Genomic DNA, 24791 nt, shown 5'->3' on the forward strand with positions numbered 1-24791 from the left:
CCTTCCATCACAGTGAGGAATGTGGGGGAGTTGCTATGGTGGATATTCATGTAAAAAAATTATTTGGGTGTCTTTTTGCTCTTTATTGGTATGACTGTATGGCAAATCAAATTCCTTGTATGTTCCAAAACATACTTGGCTAATAAAGTACTATTATGATTATGATGAGACCTGGAGATTGAGAAATGGACAGGATCTTGGGCTTTATAAACAGAGGCAAACAGTACAAGGACATCGAAATCATGAGGGACCATTTTATAAAACACTCAGTTGGTCATGGTTGAGCACTATTCTAGACAACACAGCTCCTGGGAGAAATTAAGGCCTTTGAAAGGGTGCCTTGATTGATTGAAGGGATGAAGGACTTTTAGTTTTGAGAAAAAAATGAAGAATCTGGGATTGTCTACTTGGAACAGACAGAACTACTAAGAAGGGATCGGGTAAAGTATTTTAAATCGTAAAGGGCAAAGAACGATTAGAAAAAATTGTACCCTCTTGGAGGCAAATTCAATCTTGATGCTCTGAAGAGAATCAGATAGGTCCTTGAATGTAAAACAAATGCAAGGCTATGGAGGAAGGGAGGAAGAGAGTAGCTGGATGGACTGCATTTCTACTGAGTTGATGCAGATTAAATGAGATAAAAAGCGTCCTATGCTATGACCCATGATTTTGTGAGTCAATAGAGCCTTGAGTAATTAGAATCTGCTTACCCATATTCCTCATCAAGAAGTCAGATAATTCTTCTCTGTTGAAAGATTCATCTTCATCTCTGCAATAATCAAGGCAAGTAAAGTTTAAAACAATTTGGGTTAATGTGCGGGAATAAATGACAACTACTTTAAACAGTGATGTGTCACAGAACGTCAATACATTACAATGTTGTGTTATATTCATGTCATGTCTTTTTTTTTCCACATAGAAGTTTATTCCTTCAACTAGGCTCAAAGTATAACCTGTCAACTCAGCACGACAGGATGCAGGTCCTGGTATCACAATAAAGGTCATGAAATACAAATCAATGATGCCACTGGCAGGTATTAAGAACTCATACCAGCTGACCAAAAACACAACTTATGGTAATTTATTATTACATTTCTTACTACGCAACACACATATTGAAAAAGAAAACAAATCTGCTGTTTTAATACAAAAGGAACATATTATAAATGCTGGAAATCTGAAATAAATACAGATAAGGGAAAAAACAGATTAAATAATTATTTAAATGGCTAACATTGGATCTACCAGATACAAACCTCAAAGCTACTTGTACTTCCTCTGCCTGCAGTACGGGACCAAGCAGTGGCTGGGCAGTAACAACATCATTCACTTTGACCTTTAGATTCTTCTGTGCGATTCTATTCAACCCGATTTTACCCCCTGGGAAACTTGGTACTGGCCACGCTGTGCATACCTAAGAATAAAAGTGTTAGCCTACAAAGTAGAAGCTCTGTACATTTGACCAACTATACAACAACATACTGCATGGTACCAAAAAATACACTGCATATTATCCTGTCATATTGCAATACATAGGGAGGGCCCCAGGATATAATCTCAAATTGTGGGAAAGGGCAGATCTAGTATGTAAAGGTGGAACGTTTCCATTACAACTGTGGACATGTGAATAGGCTGCCGACTGATATATCAAATGATAATTCACTGAATTCCTCAAACTAGGAGCAAGGTCACTTCATGCAACAGATAGCTGTCATATAATATCAATCTCAGTCAGTGGACAAATTCTGATCCACTAAGCAAGACTCTGCAGTTTTGTGTCTCAAAATTGTCTTAGGTATTTAATCTGGTTTTCGAATGAGGAATGCATGTATTTAAAATAGCAGGCATCACAATGTATCAAGAGAGTGGATCGAGTAATATTTTTTTCCCAATCTATCATTTCTCACATGCAAGATGTTAATCTCACAATGTTACAATATTGACAAGAATAATAATCAAATAATATGTTGTATACTACACTATGGCAGCTATGTGTAAGTCACATCTCAGATGCTGGTCAGATGCTCAGATCTCAGATGCTGGTTTACACCAAAGATTAACACAAAATGCTGGAGTAACTCAGCAGGTCAGGCAGCATCTCTGGAGAAAAGGAATAGGTGACATTTTGGGTCATGTTCCTTCATCAGACTGAGAGTCAGGGAGGGGGACACTGAACGTATGGGAAGGTAGCTACCTTTTGTAAGAGGCATTTAGACAGTACAGGCAGGAAATAGAGGGAAATGGATCATTTGCATGCAGGTGGGATTAGTTAGAGTAGTATCATGGCTGGTGCAGGCATTATGGGCCAATGTGCCTGTCCCTATGCTATACTGTTCTGTGTTCAAAGTTCTAACAGTATAGACATGATAAGCATCATCATTTCAATTTCTTGGGTCATGGCTAAATGTATTGGTGGGCCTTTGGAATTTAAGTACATGAGGTGATCATGCTTCAATAATAATTCAGTTGTCCCAGGATACTGACTTAGTAATGATTAAGAAAGTGACACATGTCTGAGTCAGAATGGTGCATGATTTGATGGGAAAACTTAAAGGTGATATTTCATTACATTGCAGTGCTTGGAGAAAATAAATAATTGAAAAATAAGAATAATGAGAACTTTAAGCAAACCAATAGGACTGTGTTTGCTCTTCATTTTCAATAGTACTTACCTCCTGGCTGCCACCAGCACTGGTAAGGAGAATTGGTCGGCCAATGCAGATATTTGCCAGTTTTATGTTGTTTAGACTCATTTGAGCGAGACATCTTCGACAAGCCTTAGGTACCTTCTCATCAGCTACAAGAAAAACAATCAAACCATAATGGATACTTTGATTTTCCAATGTTTACCAGTCAGTCTTGCATACTGTGCACTTCATAAAATAGTTCGGCATAAATCTATTGAAGTTTAAATGTGCTCCTCCATTCTCGGTCCTGCCACCTATTTTGCCAGTGAGATCAATCTGGCTTGTTCAGTTGCTCCCTATTTATAATGAGACTTGTTGCAGCACAGAGATGCCATTTTGTCCATCCAGCACATTATAGTATTTTGTAACAGGTCTCTATTAATTTTACTCTCCAGCTCTTTCCCCTAACTTTGAATTTTGTTTTCCTCATCCGATTATTTATTCTTTTTTAAAAATAAACTCTGATCTAACCAGCTTCAACCATAGCACCAGGTGTTGCATTCTAGATCATAAGTCACTATTTAAGAAAAGGGTTTTGCTCATGTTTCCTTTAGTTCTTTATCCAACCTTAAAAATGTGCCACAATTTTCATGTGGTTTTGCGCTAATGATGTAAACTGGGATATATTCAGTGCCACTAACTGCTACACCATCATTCAGCAAAGTGACAGGTAGCACGATCTGCTCTCTGCTGCTCTGTTAGGGTTCCACTCAGCTCTAACCCTCGCCACAATCCTGGCCAACTGGAAAAAAAAACTCATTCTCGAGGCAAGATGATTGCCCTTCATCGTAGCATTGACCACAAATGAAATCACAGCCTTAGTTTATTCCAGTCAATAGAAGTCAAGCTGAAAACTCTGAGTGCTGGAAGAAAAATTGGAATAAACAAATGTACTTGTGGTTATTTAAGGTCATGAATATCACTGCAGGAGTTATTCAGGGTATTTATCATAAACAAACCACATACAATTGCCTCAACATTGATCTAACGTATGACAAAATTAGAAGAGTTGTTTGGCTTTATTTGCATTGTATGAAATTCAGTTTTCAATTCCTCAAAAAAATAAGACAGAAATCGCTGGAAACAATCAGAAGATCAAGCATCATCTTAGCAAAGAGAAGCCAGTTAAAGTACAACATACTAGAAACAAGGAACTACAGATATTATTTTCCATAAAATGACACATCATGCTGGAGTACTGTAGATTAGTGTAATGGTGTCACTCATGTTATGTGTCATGCTTTTGTAGTTACGCCCCTTTAGCTTTTGAGTGACCACTGCTTGTGTAATTCGGGTTAGTGTAAGTGGAACGTGCAGGCGTGAGGTCGTGCTTGCTATGTAGTTAATAAAGTCTTTGGATCATTATCCAGGTGTAAGGCCTATGTTATTATACGGTCAGCACAACAAGTATCTCAGCAGGTCAGAAATGCCCATGAACAACGGCCTGGGGAATAAACATTGGTCAGAAACTCACCAGTTATGTACACTGTGGAGCTGCTCAGCTTCATAAAGTTGTTCTGCTAACTGCAAAGCACAAGTCAGGTGTGCGACAGTGCCCTCTCTATTTGCCTGCATTAATACAGGTCCAACAACAATCAAAGGATTTTACTCAATCTATGTGAACATTGAAACCCAAAAGTAATTGAATCCAGCTAACAGAGAGGATTACCCTAGATTTCCACAGACCTAGGTTTAACCAAGACTCAAGTCAACTGTGGTGAAAAGCTTCACTGATGTCAAGACAATGGGTCTCATGTAGCCTTCTTTGTTTTCCGCCTTTCTTTTGCCATTTCAGATTTCATTCCTCACCAATATAAGCATAGGTTACATTTATGTAGACTAATGCAGGCCTTATATTCCAGTTAGAATTTAATATCGAAGCATAACTTTTATTATTCACTAGCCTTCACTATCCACCTTCAGTTTGCAATACTACAAGTATCAGTCAATTTCTTTGATCTCCGTCCGATAGACTATCTCTTTGTCTCCTGTCTCCTCCCCCCTTTCAATGTAACTTCAAATTTGTTTCATTTTTTCCTTTCCTCGGTTCTAATAAATGGTTATCAATGTGGAACGTTAGCTATCTCCCACACAAATAAAATGCTGTTTGTTCCAAGTATTTCCAATGTTTTCTGTTTTTATTCCAAGGATAAAACTGTCTATTTTACATTCACTCTACAAACTGAAAAATGTCCCAAGGATAGACACAAAAACTACAGTAACTCAGCGGGACAGGTAGCATCTTTGGAGAGAAGGAATGGGTGACTTAAGTCTGAAGAAGGGTCTCAACCCATTCCTTCTCTCCAGACATGCTGCCTGTCCCGTTAAGTTACTCCAGCATTTTGTATCTACAGACAATAGACAATAGGTGCAGAAGTAGGCCATTCGGCCCTTCGAGCCAGCACCACCATTCAATGTGATCATGGCTGATCATTCTCAATCAGTACCCCGTTCCTGCCTTCTCCCCATACCCCCTGACTCCACCATCTTTAAGAGCTCTAACTAGCTCTCTCTTGAATGCATTCAGAGAATTGGCCTCCACTGCCTTCTGAGGCAGTGAATTTCACAGATTTACAACTCTCTGACTGAAAAAGTTTTTCCTCATCTCCGTTCTAAATGGCCCACCCTTTATTCTTAAACTGTGGCTCCTGGTTCTGGACTCCCCCAACATTGGGAACATGTTTCCTGCCTCTAACGTGTCCAACCCCTTAATAATCTTATATGTTTTGATAAAATCCCCTCTCATCCTTCTAAATTCCAGTGTATATAAGCCTAGCCATTCCAGTCTTTCAACATACGACGGTCCCACCATTCTGGGAATTAACCTAGTAAACCTACGCTGCACGCCCTCAATAGCAAGAATATCCTTCCTCAAATTTGGAGACCAGAACTGCACACGGTACTCCAGGTGCGGTCTCACTAGGGCCCTATACAACTGGAGAAGGACCTCTTTGCTCCTATACTCAACTCCTCTTGTTATGAAGGCCAACATTCCATTGGCTTTCTTCACTGCCTGCTCTACCTGCATGCTTCCTTTCAGTGACTGATGCACTAGGACACCCAAATCTCGTTGTACGTCCCCTTTTCCTAACTTGACACCATTCAGATAATAATCTGCCTTCTTATTCTTACCACCAAAGTAGATAACCTCATACTTATCCATATTAAACTGCATCTGCCATGCATCCGCCCACTCACACAACCTGTCCAAGTCGCCCTGCAACCTCATAGCATCTTTCTCGCAGCTCACACTACCACCCAGCTTTGTATCATCTGCAAATTTGCTAATGGTACTTTTAATCCCTTCATCCAAGTCATTAATATATATTGTAAATAGCTGCGGTCCCAGCACCGAGCCTTGCGGTACCCCACTAGTCACTGCCTGCCATTCTGAAAGGGACCCATTTATCCCCACTCTTTGCTTTCTGTCCGTCAACCAATTTTCTATCCATGTCAGTACCCTACCCCCAATACCATATGCTCTAATTTTGCCCACTAATCTCCTATGTGGGACCTTGTCGAAGGCTTTCTGAAAGTCGAGGTACACCACATCCACAGGCTCTCCCCTGTCAAATTTCCTAGTTACATTCTCAAAAAATTCCAGAAGATTAGTCAAGCATGATTTCCCTTTCGTAAATCCATGCTGACTCGGAACGATCCTGTTATTGCTATCCAAATGCTCCGCAATTTCGTCTTTTATAATTGACTCTAGCATCTTCCCCTCCACTGATGTCAGACTAACTGGTCTATAATTTCCCGTTTTATCTCTCCCGCCTTTCTTAAAAAGTGGGATAACATTAGCTACCCTCCAATTCACAGGAACTGATCCTGAATCTATAGAACATTGGAAAATGATCACCAATGCGTCCACAATTTCTAGAGTAACCTCCTTAAGTACCCTGGGATGCAGACCATCAGGCCCTGGGGATTTATCAGCCTTCAGTCCCATCAGTCTACCCAATACCATTTCCTGCCTAATGTGAATCTACTTCAGTTCCTCCATCACCCTAGGATCTCTGGCCACTAGAACATCTGGGAGATTGTTTGTATCTTCCTTAGTGAAGACAGATCGAAAGTACCACTTCAACTCATCTGCCATTTCCTTGTTCCCCATAATAAATTCCCCTGCTTCTGACTTCAAGGGACCCACATTTGCCTTGACTATTTTTTTCCTCTTCACATACCTAAAAAAGCTTTTACTGTCCTCCTTTATATTATTGGCTAGCTTACCCTCGTACCTTATTTTTTCTCCCCGTATTGCCTTATTAGTTATCTTCTGTTGCTCTTTAAAAGATTCCCAATCCTCTGGCTTCCCACTCTTCTTTGCCATGATATACTTCTTCTCTTTGCTGATGACACTGTGGTGTCTCTTTTCTTCAAGTTTGCTGATGACACTGTGGTGGTGGGCCGGATCTCCAACAACGATGAGAAGGCCTACCGGGAGGAGGTGGCTGATCTGGCACTCTGGTGTCAGGACAATAGCCTCCTCTTGAATGTCACTAAAACAAAGGAGCTGATTGTGGACTTCAGAAGGGCTAAACATCCAAGGACGTACACGCCACTGGAGATAAATGGGTCTACTGTGGATAGGGTGAGCAGTTTTAAATACTTGGGAGTCCGCATCACAGAGGATCTGACGTGGGCAACGCACATTGTCGCACTGGTGGGTAAGGCTAAGCAGCGCCTTTACCACCTTAGACAATTGAGGAAATTCAGAGTGTCTCTGAGGATCCTTCATTGCTTCTACTCTGGGGCTGTAGAGAGCATCCTGTCCGGCAACATTACAGTCTGGTTTGGGAACAGCTCTGCCCAGGACAGGATGGCCCTGCAGAGAGTAGTGCGTTCGGCAGAACGCACCATGGGAACTACACTCATCCCCCTGCAGGACCTATACATCAGGAGGTGCAGATCCAGAGCAAGCAAGATCATGAGGGACCCCTGCCACCCCAGTAACGGACTGTTCCAGATGCTACGATCAGGCAAACGCCTCCGCTGTCACGCTGCGAAAACGGAGAGGATGAGACGGAGCTTCTTCCCACAGGCCATCAGGACTGTCAACTTTTATAACCCCAGAGACTAAATTTTTGTCGACACTAATAGTAACTTATTAACTTTATTTATATGCTGTAACTGTAATTCTTTTTTGTGCACAACCCGCAGGCATTGCCACTTTCATTTCACTGCACATCGTGTATGTGTATGTGACAAATAAATTTGACTTGACTTGACTTGACTTTTATTTTTATGCTGTCCTTGACTGCCCTTGTCAGCCACGGGTGCTTCTTACTCCCCTTAGAATCTTTAATCCTCTTTGGGATAAATTGATCCTGCAACTTCTGCATTGTTCCCAGGAATACCTGCCATTGCTGTTCCACCGTCTTCCCTGCCAGAGCCTCCTTCCAGTCAAATCTGGCCAGCTCCTGCCTCATGCCTCTGTAATCCCCTTTGCTATACTGTAATACTGACACTTCACTTCTCCCTCTCAATTTGTAGAGTAAAACATATCATATTGTGATCACTGCATCCTAATGGCTCTTTTACCTTGAGTCCCCTTATCAGATCAGGTTCATTACACAACACTAAATCCAGAATTGCCTTCTCCCTGGTAGGCTCCAGTACAAGCTGTTCTAAGAATCCATCTCGGAGCCACTCCACAAACTCTCTTTCCTGGGGTCCATTACCAACCTGATTTTCCCAGTCTACCTGCATGTTGAAATCTCCCATAACCACCGTAGCATTACATTTGCGACATGCCAATTTTAGCTCTTGATTCAACTTGCACCCTATGTCGAGGCTACTATTTGGGGGCCTGTAGATAACTCCCATTAGGGTCTTTTCTACCCATTTCTACCCATACTGATTCTACATCTCCTGATTCTATGTCACCCCTTGCAAGGGAGTGAATATCATTCCTTACCAACAGAGCGACCGCACCCCCTCTGCCCACCTGTCCGTCTTTTCTATACGTTGTGTACCCCTGAATATTCAGTTCCCAGCCCTGGTCCTCTTGTAGCCATGTCTCTGTGATTCCCACAACATCATACTTGCCAATGTCTAACTGAGCCTCAAGCTCATCCACTTTATTTTTCATACATCACGCATTTAAATACAACACTTTAACTTCGGTATTCACCTCCCCTCTCACACCGGTCACAATTGGCCCTGACCTTACTCTCTTATCCCATGCTTGGTAACCTATGTAACCTTGCATGGGATAAATGAGTACGGTCAGGGCCAATTGTGACCGGTGTGAGAAGGGAGGTGAATACCGAAGTTAACCTTGGTAACCTACTCCATCTTCATATTCCCAATTTGTCGACCCCTCCCCCCCCCCCACTACTTAGTTCAAAACCACACGTGTAGCACCAGCAAACCTGCCTGCCAGAATGTTGGTACCCCTGCTGTTAAGGTGCAACCCGTCCCTTTTGCACAGGTCACCCCTACCCCAGCATCTTCGATTTAAACCAGCATCTGCAGTCCTTCCTACACAAATGTCCCTAGGATGTTATTTTGATAGCATTGCCCAAATCTATAATCTCACCCCTAGATTGACAAGAGCAACAGGAACACCTTGCATCTCATCCGAGTTCTCCAAGATTCATGATGTGACATGGAAATGTACCCTTATTCTTCATGGGGTCCAAACACTAGAACCATCCAGATAGAATGTAGTAGCATACCTGCATTTCCCCAAGATTTGTAATGTGCAATAAACAATTGCCTTGTCTGCATGCCAATACCGCATGAATGAAAGTTGAAAAAAAAATGATGCATTGACATTTGAAGACAAGAAGCAAAAATTTGACAGAAGCAAAAAACAAATAGGTAATGAAGGACAAAAATCCACATCAGGAATTGTTTAAAAACTGGGCTGGCGTGACTGTTTAATTACTCCTGCAAAACAGTTCCCACATCATGCAAGTACCCATAACCAAAATATTTTTGTCGTCATATCAGGGCATAACACCTATCACGTTCACAATGCTTAACAGACTATACTACATCCTTCTCTCCCGAAATGCTGCCTGACCTGCTGAGTTACTCCAGCATTTTGTGAATAAATCGATTTGTACCAGCATCTGCAGTTATTTTTTTATACTACATAGAATGCCATTTGGCCCATTGTGTCTGTGCCAATCGAAAAAGGGCTACCCAACTCCATCCTACATTTCAGTACTAGGTAGATTACCTTGAAAGTTACAGTTCTTCTAGAATATAGTCAATACTGTTCTAACATGATGACAGTTTCTACCCATGTCACCATTTCAGCCAGTGAATTCCAGACCCCTGCCACCTTTATCTCCCTCCAATTTTTTTACCTATCACTTTAAATCTGTGCTTGCAGTGCATAACCTGAGAATCTGATTATTTGATACATTATCTGAACGGGAAGGTTTTGATCATTTACATTCCACAAAAAGATACAAAATGTTGCAGAAACTCAGCGGGTCGGGCAGCATCTCATGAGAACATGGATAAGTGGATATTTCGGGTCGGGACCCTTCTTCTGACTCATCAGCCTAAAAAAGGATCCCGACCCGAAACGTCACCATGTTCTCCGGAGATGCTACCTGAGTTACTCCAGCACTTTGTGTCTTTTTTTTCCCCCAACCTGTATCTGCAGTTTCTTATTCAAATTGCAGAAATATTTTGTGTGTCAATCTCCAGCATTGCTAATGGAGTAGTTCTTCGTGTCATCCCTTTCGATAATACAACTATTTTGAAACAAACTTGTTGCAACATCCATACCTTTGTCTAAGGTGTTAGTGACTGTCAGTGAAAGGCAATGCTGGGGCTTGGTCTCTGCACTGTCCAGCTCAGCCTCAGCCCCGGGACTCAGGGCACCAGGGGAGCTCACCGGCGATGCCCAGCAGTCAGCCCCAGCCCCAGCCCCAGCCCCAGCCCTCGGGGAGGTGCCCTGGCTCCGCACCGGTTTGCACTTGGCTTTCTTTTTCGAGGACATGATGTCTGCACTGCAGGGCAACCTCAGCACCAAGATGCTGTTTCCATGCGGCACCGGTGTTGATGTTAAACTTCCCCTGTGAAAGGGGAAAGGGCAGCCCGCCCACTACCGTAATCCATCAAAAAGAGACGCCAGCAACGCCAATGAAAATTGGGTTTCATGTAAATCACACTTTCTCCCATTGATGCTGATCTCAATCTCAATCAGCACTGTTTATTTTTCAGGATTTCTTGCCTTCGTACGTTTGGCAATTTCTTATGAAATTGTTTTGAATAATATGTAACTAATTTGACAAGGGAACTCAAGGCAAAGGAACCATTAGGAGGTAGTGACCATAATGTGATGTTTTATAAGAAAATAACTGCAGATGCTGGTACAAATCGAAGGTGTTTATTCACAAAATGCTGGAGTAACTCAGCAGGTCAGGCAGCATCTCAGGAGAGAAGGAATGGGTGACGTTTCGGGTCGAGACCCTTCTTCAGACTGATGTTTTAATCTGCAATTTGAGAGGGAGAAGGTCAAATCGGAAGTGTCAGTATTGCAGTTGAACAATGGGGACTATGGAGGCATGAGGGAGGAGCTGGCCAAGGTTCGACTGGGAAGGGATCCTAGCAAGGATGACAGTGGAACAGCAATGGCAGGTGTTTCTAGGAATATTCCAGAAGAGATGCAGGATCATTTCATTCCAAAGAGGAAGAAAGATTCTAAGAGGTGACCGTGGCAGACAAGGGTAGTCAAGGACAGTATAAAAATAAAAGAGAAGACGTACAACATAGCAAAGATGAGCGGGAAGCCAGAGGATTGGGAAAAGTTTAAAGATTAACAGAAGGTAACTAAAAAGGCAATACAGGGAGAAAAGATGAATTACGAAGGTAAGCTAGCAAAGAATATAAAGGAGGATAGTAAAAGCTTCTTTAGGAATGTGAAGAGGAAAAAATTAGTTAAGCCAAATGTGGATCGCTTGAAGACAGAAACAGGTGAATTTATTATGGGGAACAAGGAAATGGCAGACAAATTGAACTGGTACTTTGGTTCTGTCAACAATTTTTGTGTCATTTGTAAGCATGCAGTGAAGAAAGCTAATGGCATGTTAGCCTTCATAACGAGAGGAGTTGAGTATCGGAGTAGAGGTCCTTCTGCAGTTGTACATGGCCCTGGTGAGACCACACTTGGAGTATTGTGTGCAGTTTTGGTCTCCTAATTTGAGGAAGGACATTCTTGCTATTGAGGGAGTGCAGTATAGGTTCACGAGGTTAATTCCGGGATGGCGGGACTGTCATGATGAAAGAATGGAGCGCCTGGGCTTGTTTTTACTGGAATTTAGAAGGATGAGAGGGAATCTTATAGAAACATATAAAATTATTAAGGGATTGGACACACTAGATGCAGGAAACATGTTCCCGGTGTTGGGGGACTCCAGAACCAGGGCCCACAGTTTAAGAATAAGGGGTAGATCGTTTAGAACTGAGATGAGGAAAAACTTTTTCACACAGAGAGTTGTGAATTTGTGGAATTCTCTACCTCAGTGGAGGCCGATTCACTGGATGCATTCAAAAGACAGTTAGATAGAGCTCTAAGGGCTAGCAGAATCAAGGTGTATTGGGTGAAGGCTGGAACGGGGTACTGATTGTGGATGATCAGCCATGATCACATTGAATGGCGCTGCTGGCTCGAAGGGCTGAATGACCTACACCTGCACCAATTGTCTATGTATCTAACTAAGGTGAGTGTATGGAACAAGCTATCAGATGAGGTAGTTGAGGCTGGGACTATCCCATCGTTTAAGAAACATTTATAGACAGGTACATGGATAGGACAGGTTTGGAGGGATATGGATCAAGCGCTGGCAGGTGGGACTAGTGTAGCAGGAAACCTGTTGGCCGGTGTGGGCAAGTTGGGATGAAGGGCCTATTTCCATACTGTATCACTCTATGACTCTATTTCTTATGAAATTATTTTGGAATAATATGCAATGCATATCAGAAAACCTGAAAAAAACTGCTTTTATATAATAACTCATGAAGCCTGGTCGTCCTGATCAAGCACTGCTGGAATGTTATAATCCAGTTATAATCCTAGAAAATTTGCCAAAAAATTACTTAGAATAAACTTTCACGTAGAATGGCCCTATCTTTTCTCAGTGATGGAAAAATTTCAATTAGGTGAAAAATTTTGTTCATGGGTGAAACTTTTATATACATCCCCAACAGCTAGAATATTAACTAATCAAATGCTGTCATCTAAATTTCATTTATTTAGGGGTTGTAGACAAGGATGCCCACTATCCCCGCTTCTATTTGCCCTTATTATAGAACCACTTGCTAAGAGTATTAGATCAAATTCAGATATTCATGGCTATAACACTAAACATACAACCAATAAAATTTCTTTATATGCGGATGATGTATTAATATACATTACAAAGCCAGAAATTAGCATTCCGAATTTATTAAATCTCATAACTCAATTTGGTTCATTTTCAGGTTATAGAATTAACTGGTACAAAAGTGAAATTATGCCAATAATTGAGCACAATCCGGCCATACTTCAACAATTTCCTTTTAAAATTGCCTATGAAAAGTTTAAATATCTTGGAATTTACGTGACTAGGAAATATACTTCTTTATTTAAATTAAATTTTCCTCCTTTACTCACTAAATTACACAGAAATATCCAATTTTGGAAAACACTTCCTATATCATTAGTTGGTCGTAGTAATGCTATAAAGATGATCTTTCTCCCACAGCTACTATACTTATTTCAAGCAATTCCGATCTATCTTCCAAAAAAGTTTTTTTTTTAAATTGATTCAATTATTACTAATTTTATTTGGGACTACAAGACTCATAGAATAAATAAAAGACATCTATGTAAGTCTAAAACTAATGGAGGAATTGCCTTACCTAACTTCTTATTTTATTATTGGGCGGTTAATATTAAAAATATAATCTGCTGGTTGGATGACACTGATCAACAACCGGATTGGTTAAAGATGGAGAAAGAGGATTGTTTACCATTTGATATTGGTGCGATCCTCTTAGCTCCAATAAATTTAAATAAAAAAACATATGGAGGTAATCCCATTATACACAGTGTTATCCGTACCTGGAAACAATTAAATCTTACTTTAAAACTGAGTAAATTATCTGCTTTCCTCCCTATTGCGAATAACCCTTCTTTTAAACCGTCTGTCTTAGATAGAGGATTTGCTCAATGGAAAAGTTTATGGAATTAAAAGGGTGGGAGATCTTTATCATAAGGGAACTTTTCTTTCTTTTCAGGATTTACAGCAGAAGTATGGATTACATGTTAATAATTATTTTAGATATTTACAACTTAGAGATTATGTAAAAGTACACATGCAAGAATATAAGTTTAGAGGTCCAGAAACTCTTGATTTATGCCTGAATCGACATTATAATTCAAATAAATTAATATCCTTTATTTATAATACTCTCCTAGATACTGACATTCCGTCATCAGAATCTTATAGACGAGCATGGGAGGACGAATTGAATCAACTCATAATGCAAGATATATGGGATGAAAGTTTACAACATATACACCAATGTTCATTAAATACTAGACATTCCTTAATACAATTTAAAATAATACATAGATTACATTATTCGAAGGCGAAATTAAATAGGATTTTTCCTAGTATCTCTCCTATTTGTGATAAATGTCAATTTCAAGAAGCTAATTTAACTCATATTTTCGTAACTTGCATAAAAATGCAAAATTTCTGGTTGGAGATTTTTAAAATAGTTTCTAAAGTTATCAACAAGCAATTGGATATGGATCCAAAATTAATTATATTAGGATTATCAGAACATACTACAAACTTTACAACAAGTCAGGTACATTTTCTTGATTACAGTTTAATAACTTCGAAAAAATTAATACTTAAATTTTGGAAAAAAACAATAACCCCCACAATTAAAATGTGGACTACGGAAATGGAAAAAATAAGATTTGCCTTAATTGACAAACCTGAGTTATTTTTTAAAATATGGTCTCCATTTATTGAATTTTTAGAAAAGTAAATGGGTTTGGCACAGGACTAAAATTAAAATTTTAAATTAAAAGTTGAAACTTGAGTTTAGGGTTGGATGTACAACTGTGGTTATGGCCTCCCGGATCTACCCCCTTTAATTTTTATAGTTATACCTTTTTTTAAATTTTCTTACTCTCTCTTTCCAATAGTTTATAGTTTTGTTTTTTTCTTTCTTCTTTATTTTTTATTTTCTCTCTTTAAAAATTTTAAAATTGAAGCTATGTAAGAACTTTGTAACAAATATGTCTTTTATTTCTATTTGTACATATGCTTTTCAAAAATAAAAATATTTTTAAAAAAAGAATAAACTTTCACAAGCAGTGGGGAACTAAGTGATCGAAGCATCTGTTTTCGATGTGTAGGAAGAAACTGCAGATGCTGGTTTACAGACGAAGGGTCTCGGCCCGAGACGTCACCTATGTATTTTCTCCAGAGATGCTGCCTGACCCGCTGAATGACTCCAGTATTTTGTGTCTATCATCTGTTTTCGATGTTGTTTGAGGAATATTTGTTTGACTTAAAGCAATGTCCAAGAATTATGAGACGTGACATTTATCAGAAAAGAAACTGGACTCATGGAACACTTTCACAATCAATAAATTATTTTTCAAATGTCGTCACTGAGGTGATATTAAGGAAACAGGATAGGCAATTTGCACAAAACATTGAACAATACAGCACAGGAACTGACCCTTTGGCCCACAATGTCTGCGCTGAACTTGATGCCAAGGCAACTCTTATCTGTCATGCACACCTCCTTTAAACATAGCCCATCTCACTTTAAAGCTGTGCCCACTTGTATTTGACATTTCTATCCTGGAAAAAATGTTCTGACAGTCTACCCTATCTATGCCAATGTTATTGATGCTGAGTGCAGAAACAAGAAACTGGAGTTGTCAGTTTATAAATAAGTAGCTTGCCACCTAACAGCATGAAAATTGAATTCTCCAAATTTAGATAACTAACCTACAAACCAAACCACTACACTTTTCTCGTCTTTTCATCTCTGGCTTTTGTCCAACATCTGCCAATTAGCCCACTCAACCAACCCCCCCACCTCCCACCTGTATCCACACATCACTTGCCAGGCTTTGTCCTGTCCCAACTCTTCCAGTTTTCTCCCCCCTCACCTTCTCTCCAAAATCAGTCTGAAGAAGGGTCCCAACCCGAAATGTAACCCATTCATGTTTGCCAGAGATGCTTCCTGACCCGCTGAGTTGCTTCAGCACTTTGTGTTTTTCTAAACCAGCAACTTGCAATTCCTAGTGTTTCTTAGATTAGTTTAACTTGGCATCATGTCCAGCATTGACATTGTGGGCCGAATGACCTATTCATGTGAAGAAGGGTCTCGACCCGAAACGTCACCCATTCCTTCTCTCCAGTCCAGCTGAGCTACTCTAGCTTTTTGTGTCTATCTTCAACTTATTCATGTGCTGTACTATGTTCAGAGTCATAGAATGATACAGTGTGGAAACAGGCCCTTCCGTCCAACTTGCCCTTCCGTCCAACACCGGCCAACATGTCCTAGCTCCACTAGTATAAGAAAATAACTGCAGATGCTGGTAGAATTCTATTTATTCACAAAATGCTGGAGTAACTCAGCAGGTCAGGCAGCATCTCGGGAGAGAAGGAATGGGTGACGTTTCGGGTCGAGACCCTTCTTCAGACTAACTCCACTAGTCCCATCTGCCAGCATTTGGTCCATATCCCTCCAAACCTGCCCTGTCCATGTTCCATGTAATACGAAGAAAGACACAAAAGGCTGGAGTAACCCAGCGGGACAGGCGCCTGCATCTCTGGAGAGAGGCAATGGGTGACATTTCGGGTCGAGACCCTTCTATGCAATACGCCTTTTTTTTTACTGGTCACAAATGCTACTATTGCCAGTGGTTGCTGCGGAGCTGCTTGCTTTTCGTGCCCGGTAGGGGGCTGTAACTGTGTGAAATGCGGTAGAGGTTGATCGTCCTCCCCGGCCAGAGTGCAGCGAGTCACGGGCCGATGCGATGCTGTCCCTGGGAGCCCGCGCGCTGGCTGGCGCCTGCAGCCGCCCCATTGTCTGCCGAATGCGGGGCCATTGTCCCGGAGCCGATGCGATGCTGTCCCTGGGAGCCCGCGCGCTGGCTGGCGCCTGCAGCCGCCCCATTGTCTGCCGAATGCGGGGCCATTGTCCCGGAGCCGATGCGATGCTGTCCCTGGGAGCCCGCGCGCTGGCTGGCGCCTGCAGCCGCCCCATTGTCTGCCGAATGCGGGGCCATTGTCCCGGGGACCCGCTGTTCCCCCGGAGCCGCTCCTGCTCGGCGCCAGCTTGCCCGGTCAGCGTCGCTGGCAGGGTGGACCGCTTTGGAGCAGTCACCGTTCACCTGGAGCCCAAACATTTCCCACCACAACTGGACGAGGTCACATTCCAAAAACTACTGCAGGGCAAGTAATTTAAAATAAAAACAGTCTTCCTCCTCTCCATCTCCGAACAGCATTAAGGAACAGCGTTTGTATCTAAGAGTGCAGAACGTCATTTTGTGTGACCCATGTCCCATGTCTGTGCACTTTTATCGAATGCCTTTGATCAATCATTATAGACCCAGGTCGTTTTGCTGCATGGTGGCCAGCTTTTTTGGTATGGCTGTACGCTCACATACAAAACTGCCAATGCATATTAGATGTTGCAATGCAATGCAAATCAATGCAAATAACTCTAGTGAAACGCTTATGAAGTAATTTGCTGCTCAGGTTCACTGAACTTATTCCCATTCCGAAATGCAAGATCAAACTTCCAAACAGTGAGTCCAGGCGCAGTTCAGCGAGAGTTTGCCTGGTGCCAGAAACGTGTGCAATGCAGTTGGGCCACATGCCAGGTCGAATAAGTCGTGGTCGCAAAATCACATGGAACCTTTTGACAAATGACATGCTGGATTTTGCCACAGGTGGAGGGACGGATAGTGTAGAGAAAACAGGGACTCTGCAGATGGACTCTGACAGGTTGGGAGAGTGGGCAGATGGAATATAGTGCAGCAAAATGTGAAGTCATGCATTTTGATAGTAGGAATAAAGGCATAGGATATTTTCTAAATGGGGAGAGAATCTAGAAATCAGAGTTGCAAAGGGATTTGGGAATGCTGGTGCAGAATTCCCAAAAAGTTAATTTGCAAGTCGAATAGGTAGCATGGAAGGTTACTGACCGACTTCGGGAACTCCAAGCCGCGGAGGATACTACCTCCCCGACGCGGGATTTTCGATCGCCCCGACGCGGGGGCTTCGACCCCCGGCTGCGGTAGCTTCGATCGCCCCAACGGATGGTTCGATTGCCCCGACCGCGGGAGAATAAAGAGGAAGAAGTTTGGACTTTATTGTCTTCCATCACAGTGAGGAATGTGGGGAATCCGCTGTGGTGGATGTTTATGTTAACTTTTATGTAGTTGTGTGTCTTATTGCTTTTATTTTTGTATTGCCGTATGGTAATTCGCATATCACTGTACCTTAGGTACATGTGACAATAAAATACCTTTGAAACGCAATGCTAGCATTTATTTCAAGAGGGCTAGATTACAAAAACAGGGATGTAATGCTGCGGCTCTATAAGGCACTGGTCAGGCCGCATTTGGAGTATTGTGAGCAATTTTGGGCACCATATCTGAGGAAGGATGTGCTGGTTCTGAAGAGGGTCCAGAGGAGGTTAACAAGAATGAACACAGGAATGAGTGGGTTAACCTATAATGCGCGTTTGTCGGCACAAGGCCTGTACCCACTGGAGTTTAGAAGGATGAGTGGGCACCTCATTGAAACATACCGAATGGTGAAAGGCTTGGATAGAGTGGTGTGGAGAGGATGATTCCACTAGTGGGAGAGTCCAGGACTAGAGGTCATAGCCTCAGAATTAAAGGATGTTCCTTTAGGAAGGGGACAAGGAAGATTTTTTTTGTTAGAGTGTGGTGAATCTGTAGAATTCATTGCCACAGAAGGATGTGGAGGCGGTCAATTGATATTTTTAAAGCAGAAATAGATAGATTTGTGATTAGTATGGGTGTCAGGGGTTATGGGGAAAAGGCAGAAGAATTGGCTTAGGAGGGACAGATGGATCAGCCATGATTGAATGGCCTAATTCTACCCTATCACTTACGACCTTATGATATGCCAAAAGTTTTGGAATGTTTCTCAAAAAGACAAACAGGATAGATGCAAGAAAATGTTCACAAAAAAATTAATTGCATGTTAATATAAAAGTACAACATCATTGTTCCCCTTTTGAACTCCAAGGTTGGGCATTCAGTCAGGACCACAGAACTTCTCATCAAAGAAATTCTCTGCACAACATGTCCTTCCAATCCTAACTCACTGCACCAGGGATGGAACATAGAATAAACAACAGTGCAGCACAGGAATACGCCTTCGGCACACAATGTCGATGCTGAACATCACGCCAAAATAAAACTAATCTCATCTCCCTGCACGTGATCTATATCTCTCCATTCCCTGCATACTCACGTGCCTGACTAAGTCTCTAAATGCCACTACTGTATCTGCTTTCACCACCATCCCTGATAGCACCTTCCAGACACCCACCATTCTCTGCACACAAAAATTGCCCTGCACATCTCCTTTAAATATCCCCCCTTTGACCTTAAAGCTAAGCCCTATAGTCTTTGACATTTCCATCCCTGGAAATAAAGGTTCTGACTGTTTACCCTGTGTAGTTAGTTTAGTTTATTATTATTCTCATGTGTACTGGGGTACAGTAAAAAGCTTTTGTTGCGTGCTATTCACCAAAGAAAAGACTGTACGTGATTACAATCAAGTTGTTCACAGTGTACGGGTGAAAGGTAAAAGGTACAACATTTAGTGCAAGATAAAGTCCAATAATATCCAATTAAACATAGTTAAAAGGTCTCCAAAGAGGTAGATGGGAGGTCAGGAGCACACTCTAGCTGTTGAGAGGACAGTTCAGTTACCCATATCTGTAATTGATCTCTATCCTGCTGTGTCCTTTGACAGCCTTTCACATTGTCCACAACTCTGCCAATTTTTGTGTCATTTGTAAGCTTACTGACCAACCCATCAACATTTACATCAAAATCATTTATATATGTCAAACAACAGAGATCCCAGCACATCACTGATCACGGACCTCTAGCCAGAAAAACACCTTTCCACCTCTACTGTCGGACTTTTCTGTGTAAGGCATTTCCAGATTCAAACGCTAGTCAACATGGATCCCATGCATTGTAAACTTTAAGTTCAGCCTACTACGGGAGACTTTATCAAATGCCTTACTAAACTTCATTGGACGACATCCACTTCACTACCCTCATCAATCACTTTTGTCACCTCCCCAAAAATCTCAATCGTTAGTAAGACTTGCCCTGCCACCCTCAAACCCATGTTGACCATCCCTAATTATCCCATTCTCTTCCAAATACCAGTAAGTCCTATTCTGAAGAATCCTGTACAATAGTTACCTATTGCTGATCTGTTCATGAGGATAATCCACAATTTGATGAATTCGATCATTTAACTTGTTTCATTAGTTTCAATGGAAGACCTGGAAGCAGGTGGACCTTTTATAACCTCGGCAAGAAAATGTATTTTGTTCAGCCATTTGCAGAGCATCAGAATTCACAATATATATTTAATCAATTAATCAGTGCATTAAAGGGTCCTAACCAAAAACATCACCTATCCACATTCTGCAGAGATGCTGCCTGACCTGCTGAGTTATTCCAACACTTCATGTTTGTTTTTGTAAACCAGCATCTGCAGTTCCTTGTGTTTCAATTTCAATGACTTGACTCCCCAGCAATTTCCACCCTGTTATTTTCCAGTTGTTGCTTTGGAAAATCAGTAGTGAGTGTATTGGCCATGTAATTTGCATACTGTCGTAAAAATAATTAAATTAAGTGTTAACCAAACAAGGAGACCGTGAGAAGTTCCTAAAAGTATTGAACAATAAAGCCATAAAAATACCAAAAAAGACCACAAATAGAATTACAAGTCCTCCCCTGGTAATGTACACCCAACTTTCCTAGATACACAAACACCACATGTATCGATTGAAAACTATGATCATGTATCAGAGAACTGGCCAGTGTTGTGGTAAAATGGCTAATCTGAGGATGAAAAATATCAAATGCTAGAGGGCATAGCTTTAAGGTGTGAGGTGCAAATTTTAAAAGAGACTAGACCAAGTGGACCCAAACCTCTCCTGCATTGGTGCAGCACCCTCTCCTCCCTCCCCCCCCCCCCCCCCACCCCCCTGCAAGGATAGCACATTTCCTTCCCCCAGGCCATTGGGCTTTTGTAACAATCCAATAGTTTTATGGTCACCAGTTCTGACACTAGCTTATTATTCAAGATTTATTTAATTAACTAAATGTAAGTTTTTAGCTGCTTTAAAAGGCTTTAAACTCCATAGATCTATGGAACACTACTCTGTGCCTCTGGATTTCAATCCAATAACATAACACCAAAATATAACAAATTATGGAAATCTGAGCTAAAAACAGAAAATTGTAGAAATACTCAGCAGGTCTGACAGCATCTGTCATAGGAAGCAAATCTATTGTTTGGGTCAATGGCCAATTAGCAGAATACAGCCATTATGTGTAGGAAGGAACTGCAAATGCTGGTTTAAACTGAAGATAGACACAAAATGCTGGAGTAACTCAGCGGGACAGGCAGCATCTCTGGAGAGGAGGAATGGGTGACGTTTCAGATCGAGATCCTTCTTCAGAGCCATTATGTATTGCACCTTGATACTTGTCATTCAATGGAATAGAAGACATTTTATTTTATTTGCAGATGCTATTGTAGGTTGGAAAGCAGAAGGCAGGGTGGCAGTGTGGCTACATGTTCCTATTCTCCAGAGTCGCTTTATATCTGCTGCAGCTCATCAAGGTTTCACCTTTCACCATGCAGAGAAGGATCATTCTGTGCTGGCACTCTGGTTGGCCACGGGGGAAAGTAGACTTCCTTCTTATGCGACACATCAAGTAGGAGTTGCTGGTGAGTAAAGACTTTGTCTTTCTAAGTGGTTTAGTATGACTTTACTTTATATTTTTCTTATTTAGGAAATGTCAGTGTTCAAGAGAACAGTAAGAAGGGAACCTGAGAAACTCACCCATCCAGAGGGAACCTACAGATCTGCCATAGAATATGTCATAAATAATTCTAGGACTTTTACTCCACTTCTCCATGTAAATCCATACGTTAATCACTCTGAGCAGGTGCCTTCTGAGATCATTTTAAAATATACATTCTTTGTGCATTAATTTGACCCTTCTTGTCTTATTCCTAGTTTAAATTGAAATTGATTCAGAAATTGAATTAGAATTGATTGGTAAAGGTGTCAGAGGTTGTAGGGAGAAGACAGGAGAATGGGCTTGTGAGGAAAAGATAGATCAGCCAGGATTGAATGGTAGAGTAAACTTGATTGGCTAAATGGCCTAATTCCACTTATAGAATTTATGAACTATGTTTCATATAGTTTTGTTCTTATAGTTTTGTGCAGTTTTGGTCTCCTAATTTTAATTGTGTGCAGTTTTGGTCTCGTAATTTGTATTATGTGCAGTTTTGGTCTCCTAAGTTGAGGAAGGACGTCCTTGCTATTGAGGCAGTGCAGCGTAGGTTCACGAGGTTAATCTCTGGGATGGAGGGACTGTCATATGAGGAAAGATTGGAAAGACTGGGCTTGTATTCACTGGAGTTTAAAAGGATGAGAGGGGATCTTATAGAGACATATAAAATTATAAAAGGACTGGACAAGCTAGATACAGGAAAAATGTTCCCAATGTTGGGGGAGTCCAGAACCAGGGGCCACAGTCTAAGAATAAAGGGGAGGCCATTTAAAACGGAGGTGAGTGGGAAGAAACTTTTTCACTCAGAGAGTTGTGAATTTATGGAATTCTCTGTCACAGAAGGCAGTGGAGGCCAATTCACTGGATGAATTTAAAAGAGAGTTAGATAGAGCTCTAGGGATTAGTGGAATCAAGGGATACAGGGAAAAGGCAGGCACAGGTTACTGATTGTGGATGATCTGCCATGATCACAATCCATGGCGGTGCTGGCTCGAAGGGCCAAATGGCCTCCTCCTGAACCTATTTTCTATGTTTCTATGTTTCAGATTTATCTCCTCTATCCAGTTTACTTTTTTGTATTGTAATCTCCACGAGCTTCTATTAAACAACATTTTTAGATTAAACTGGATTAAACAGTCCACATTCTTAAAGTCTAATCTTTAGACTTAATTCTTTGATCCCAAAGTTCACCCAAGTGGCTGGCTCATTTCTGTATGCTTGCTAAACTCCCCTGCCTTTCTTGATTTGGGTACAGTTCTCTGTCCCATCCCAAGGAAATGATGGATTAAGATGGCTGCAGATAGAAGCAACATTTTGCAGGCTGCATGCAGAAGAAAACTTGACTTAACTTCATGACAAAAGTTCACATGACCATCCCTCATGGCCATTTATACCTTTTCTCTCCAGGGACACAGGGTGAGATGAGGGTGCTTACGGGAAAAAAATGAGTCTTTACAAAAATGATTAATGAGGACATTAAAAATATTGCAACAACAAAATTCTGGATCATAAATTTAGAATGTGTTATAGGCTGTAATGCAATATAGTCAATGAGGTAACAGTCTGTAGAAGGGTCTCGATCCGAAACGTCTCCTATTCCTTTTCTCCAGACATGCTACCTTGCCTACTGAGTTACTCCAGCCTTTTACGTCTGTCGATGGGGTAACAACTTTATTAAACTTACTTCAGCCCTATGATGTACCGTGTCCTTGAAGTCTGATACACCTTCTGTTACACGTAATGAGGATGGGGAAGTGAATTTATTCTATTTTCAAATGTGGACTATTGCATGCGAGTTCAGTGTATGATCGCAGGGAATGCTGGTCACACATTGCTCTGGTAACATGATGTCAAGTCAAGTCAAGTCAATTTATTTGTATAGCACATTTAAAAACAACCCACGTTGACCAAAGTGCTGTACATCTGACCAGGAAAAAAAAAGAACGGCGCGGCCATCTTGAACAAAATGTTAATTCAATCACCCACAGTCCAACAATAAAAGCACTAAACAGGCACCCAAAATTACCCAACCCCAAAAACCCCCCAAAACACAGTCCAACAATAAAAGCATTAAATAGGCATTCAAATCACACACCCCAAAACCCCCAAAAACACAGTCCAACAATAAAAGCATCAAACAGGCACTCAAACCACCCAACCCCAAAAACACACAAAAAAGAAACATCCATCAAAGAAACATCCATCACAGTGAGTCTCCTCCAGTCCTCTCTCTCCTCACTGTGATGGAAGGCCACAATGTCTTTCCCTTCTCCTGCTGTCCTCGCCCGCAGTCAGGTTGTTGTGGTTGCAGGCCGCGCCGGACGGTCCACAGCGGGCCGAGCCCAAGGCGCGTCGCGTCGCAGCCGCTCCCGCAGCCTCCGAAGACGGCCGGCTCCGCTGATGAAAAGTCCGATCCGGGGCGGGCGAACACGCTGCTGCTGCCGCTGTTGTTGCACGTCGGGGCGGTCGTGGCTCCCGACATTGAAGCCCCCGCCCAGCAGAGAAATATCCCGCGGCCATCTTAGGCCGCGCCGGACGGTGAAATGTCCGCGACCCAAGCCCCGCGATCCGGGGTGGGCGAACACGCTGCCGCTGCCGGAGCTCCCGATGTCGGAATCCACGCGGCCCGAACCTAAGGCGAGTCGCAGCTGCTCCCGCAGCCTCCGAAGACGGCCGGCTCCGGTGGTGGTAAGTCCGATCCGCGGGCTCCGCGAACCAGAGCCCTGGAGGCCGACAGCTCCAGGAGTTGGGCCGATGGTAGGCCGCAGCAGGAACGGAGACACGGCCCAGAAAACAAAGGTCGGGTCTCCGTTCGGAAGGGACACACTAATTTACAGTGTTAGTTTCCCCCTCCCCCCCACATACACACATAGTACATAAACACAAAAACACCACATCACAACTACAATTAAGACAACAAAAAACAACAAAAACACAAAGACAAATGGACCGCAGGTGAGCGGCAGCTGCTAGGGCAGTGCCGCCATTTTAAATGTTGAATTAGTTGCTATTGCATTAAC

The 24791-nt window shown here is 41.9% G+C and overlaps 2 protein-coding genes across 4 annotated transcripts in view; one reads left to right on the top strand and one right to left on the bottom strand.

Annotated features, from left to right (window-relative positions):
- afg2a (AAA ATPase AFG2A) overlaps nt 1-10694 on the bottom strand; it is a 281613-nt gene extending 270919 nt beyond the window's left edge. For 2 of the 3 annotated variants that reach the window (XM_078412064.1, XM_078412055.1), the window contains exons 1-4: nt 10437-10694; nt 2673-2797; nt 1257-1414; nt 711-769 (exon numbers count right to left, since the gene is read on the bottom strand). In XM_078412064.1, the coding sequence (XP_078268190.1) occupies nt 711-769; nt 1257-1414; nt 2673-2797; nt 10437-10650 (556 nt within the window). In that variant the 5' untranslated portion in view covers nt 10651-10694. Of the gene's footprint in view, nt 1-710; nt 770-1256; nt 1415-2672; nt 2798-4161; nt 4199-10436 lie in introns of those variants that run through there. The other variant, XM_078412072.1, reaches the window with a different exon arrangement.
- Nucleotides 10695-16662: 5968 nt separating this feature from the next.
- nudt6 (nudix (nucleoside diphosphate linked moiety X)-type motif 6) overlaps nt 16663-24791 on the top strand; it is a 51409-nt gene continuing 43280 nt past the window's right edge. The window contains exons 1-2 of the mRNA XM_078405470.1: nt 16663-17128; nt 21497-21700. Coding sequence (XP_078261596.1) covers nt 16711-17128; nt 21497-21700 — 622 coding nt within the window. The 5' untranslated portion in view covers nt 16663-16710. The remainder of the gene's footprint in view (nt 17129-21496; nt 21701-24791) is intronic.

The sequence above is a fragment of the Rhinoraja longicauda genome, chromosome 1 (genome assembly GCF_053455715.1).
Source record: "Rhinoraja longicauda isolate Sanriku21f chromosome 1, sRhiLon1.1, whole genome shotgun sequence".
In the NCBI taxonomy this organism is placed as follows: Eukaryota; Metazoa; Chordata; class Chondrichthyes; order Rajiformes; family Arhynchobatidae; genus Rhinoraja; species Rhinoraja longicauda.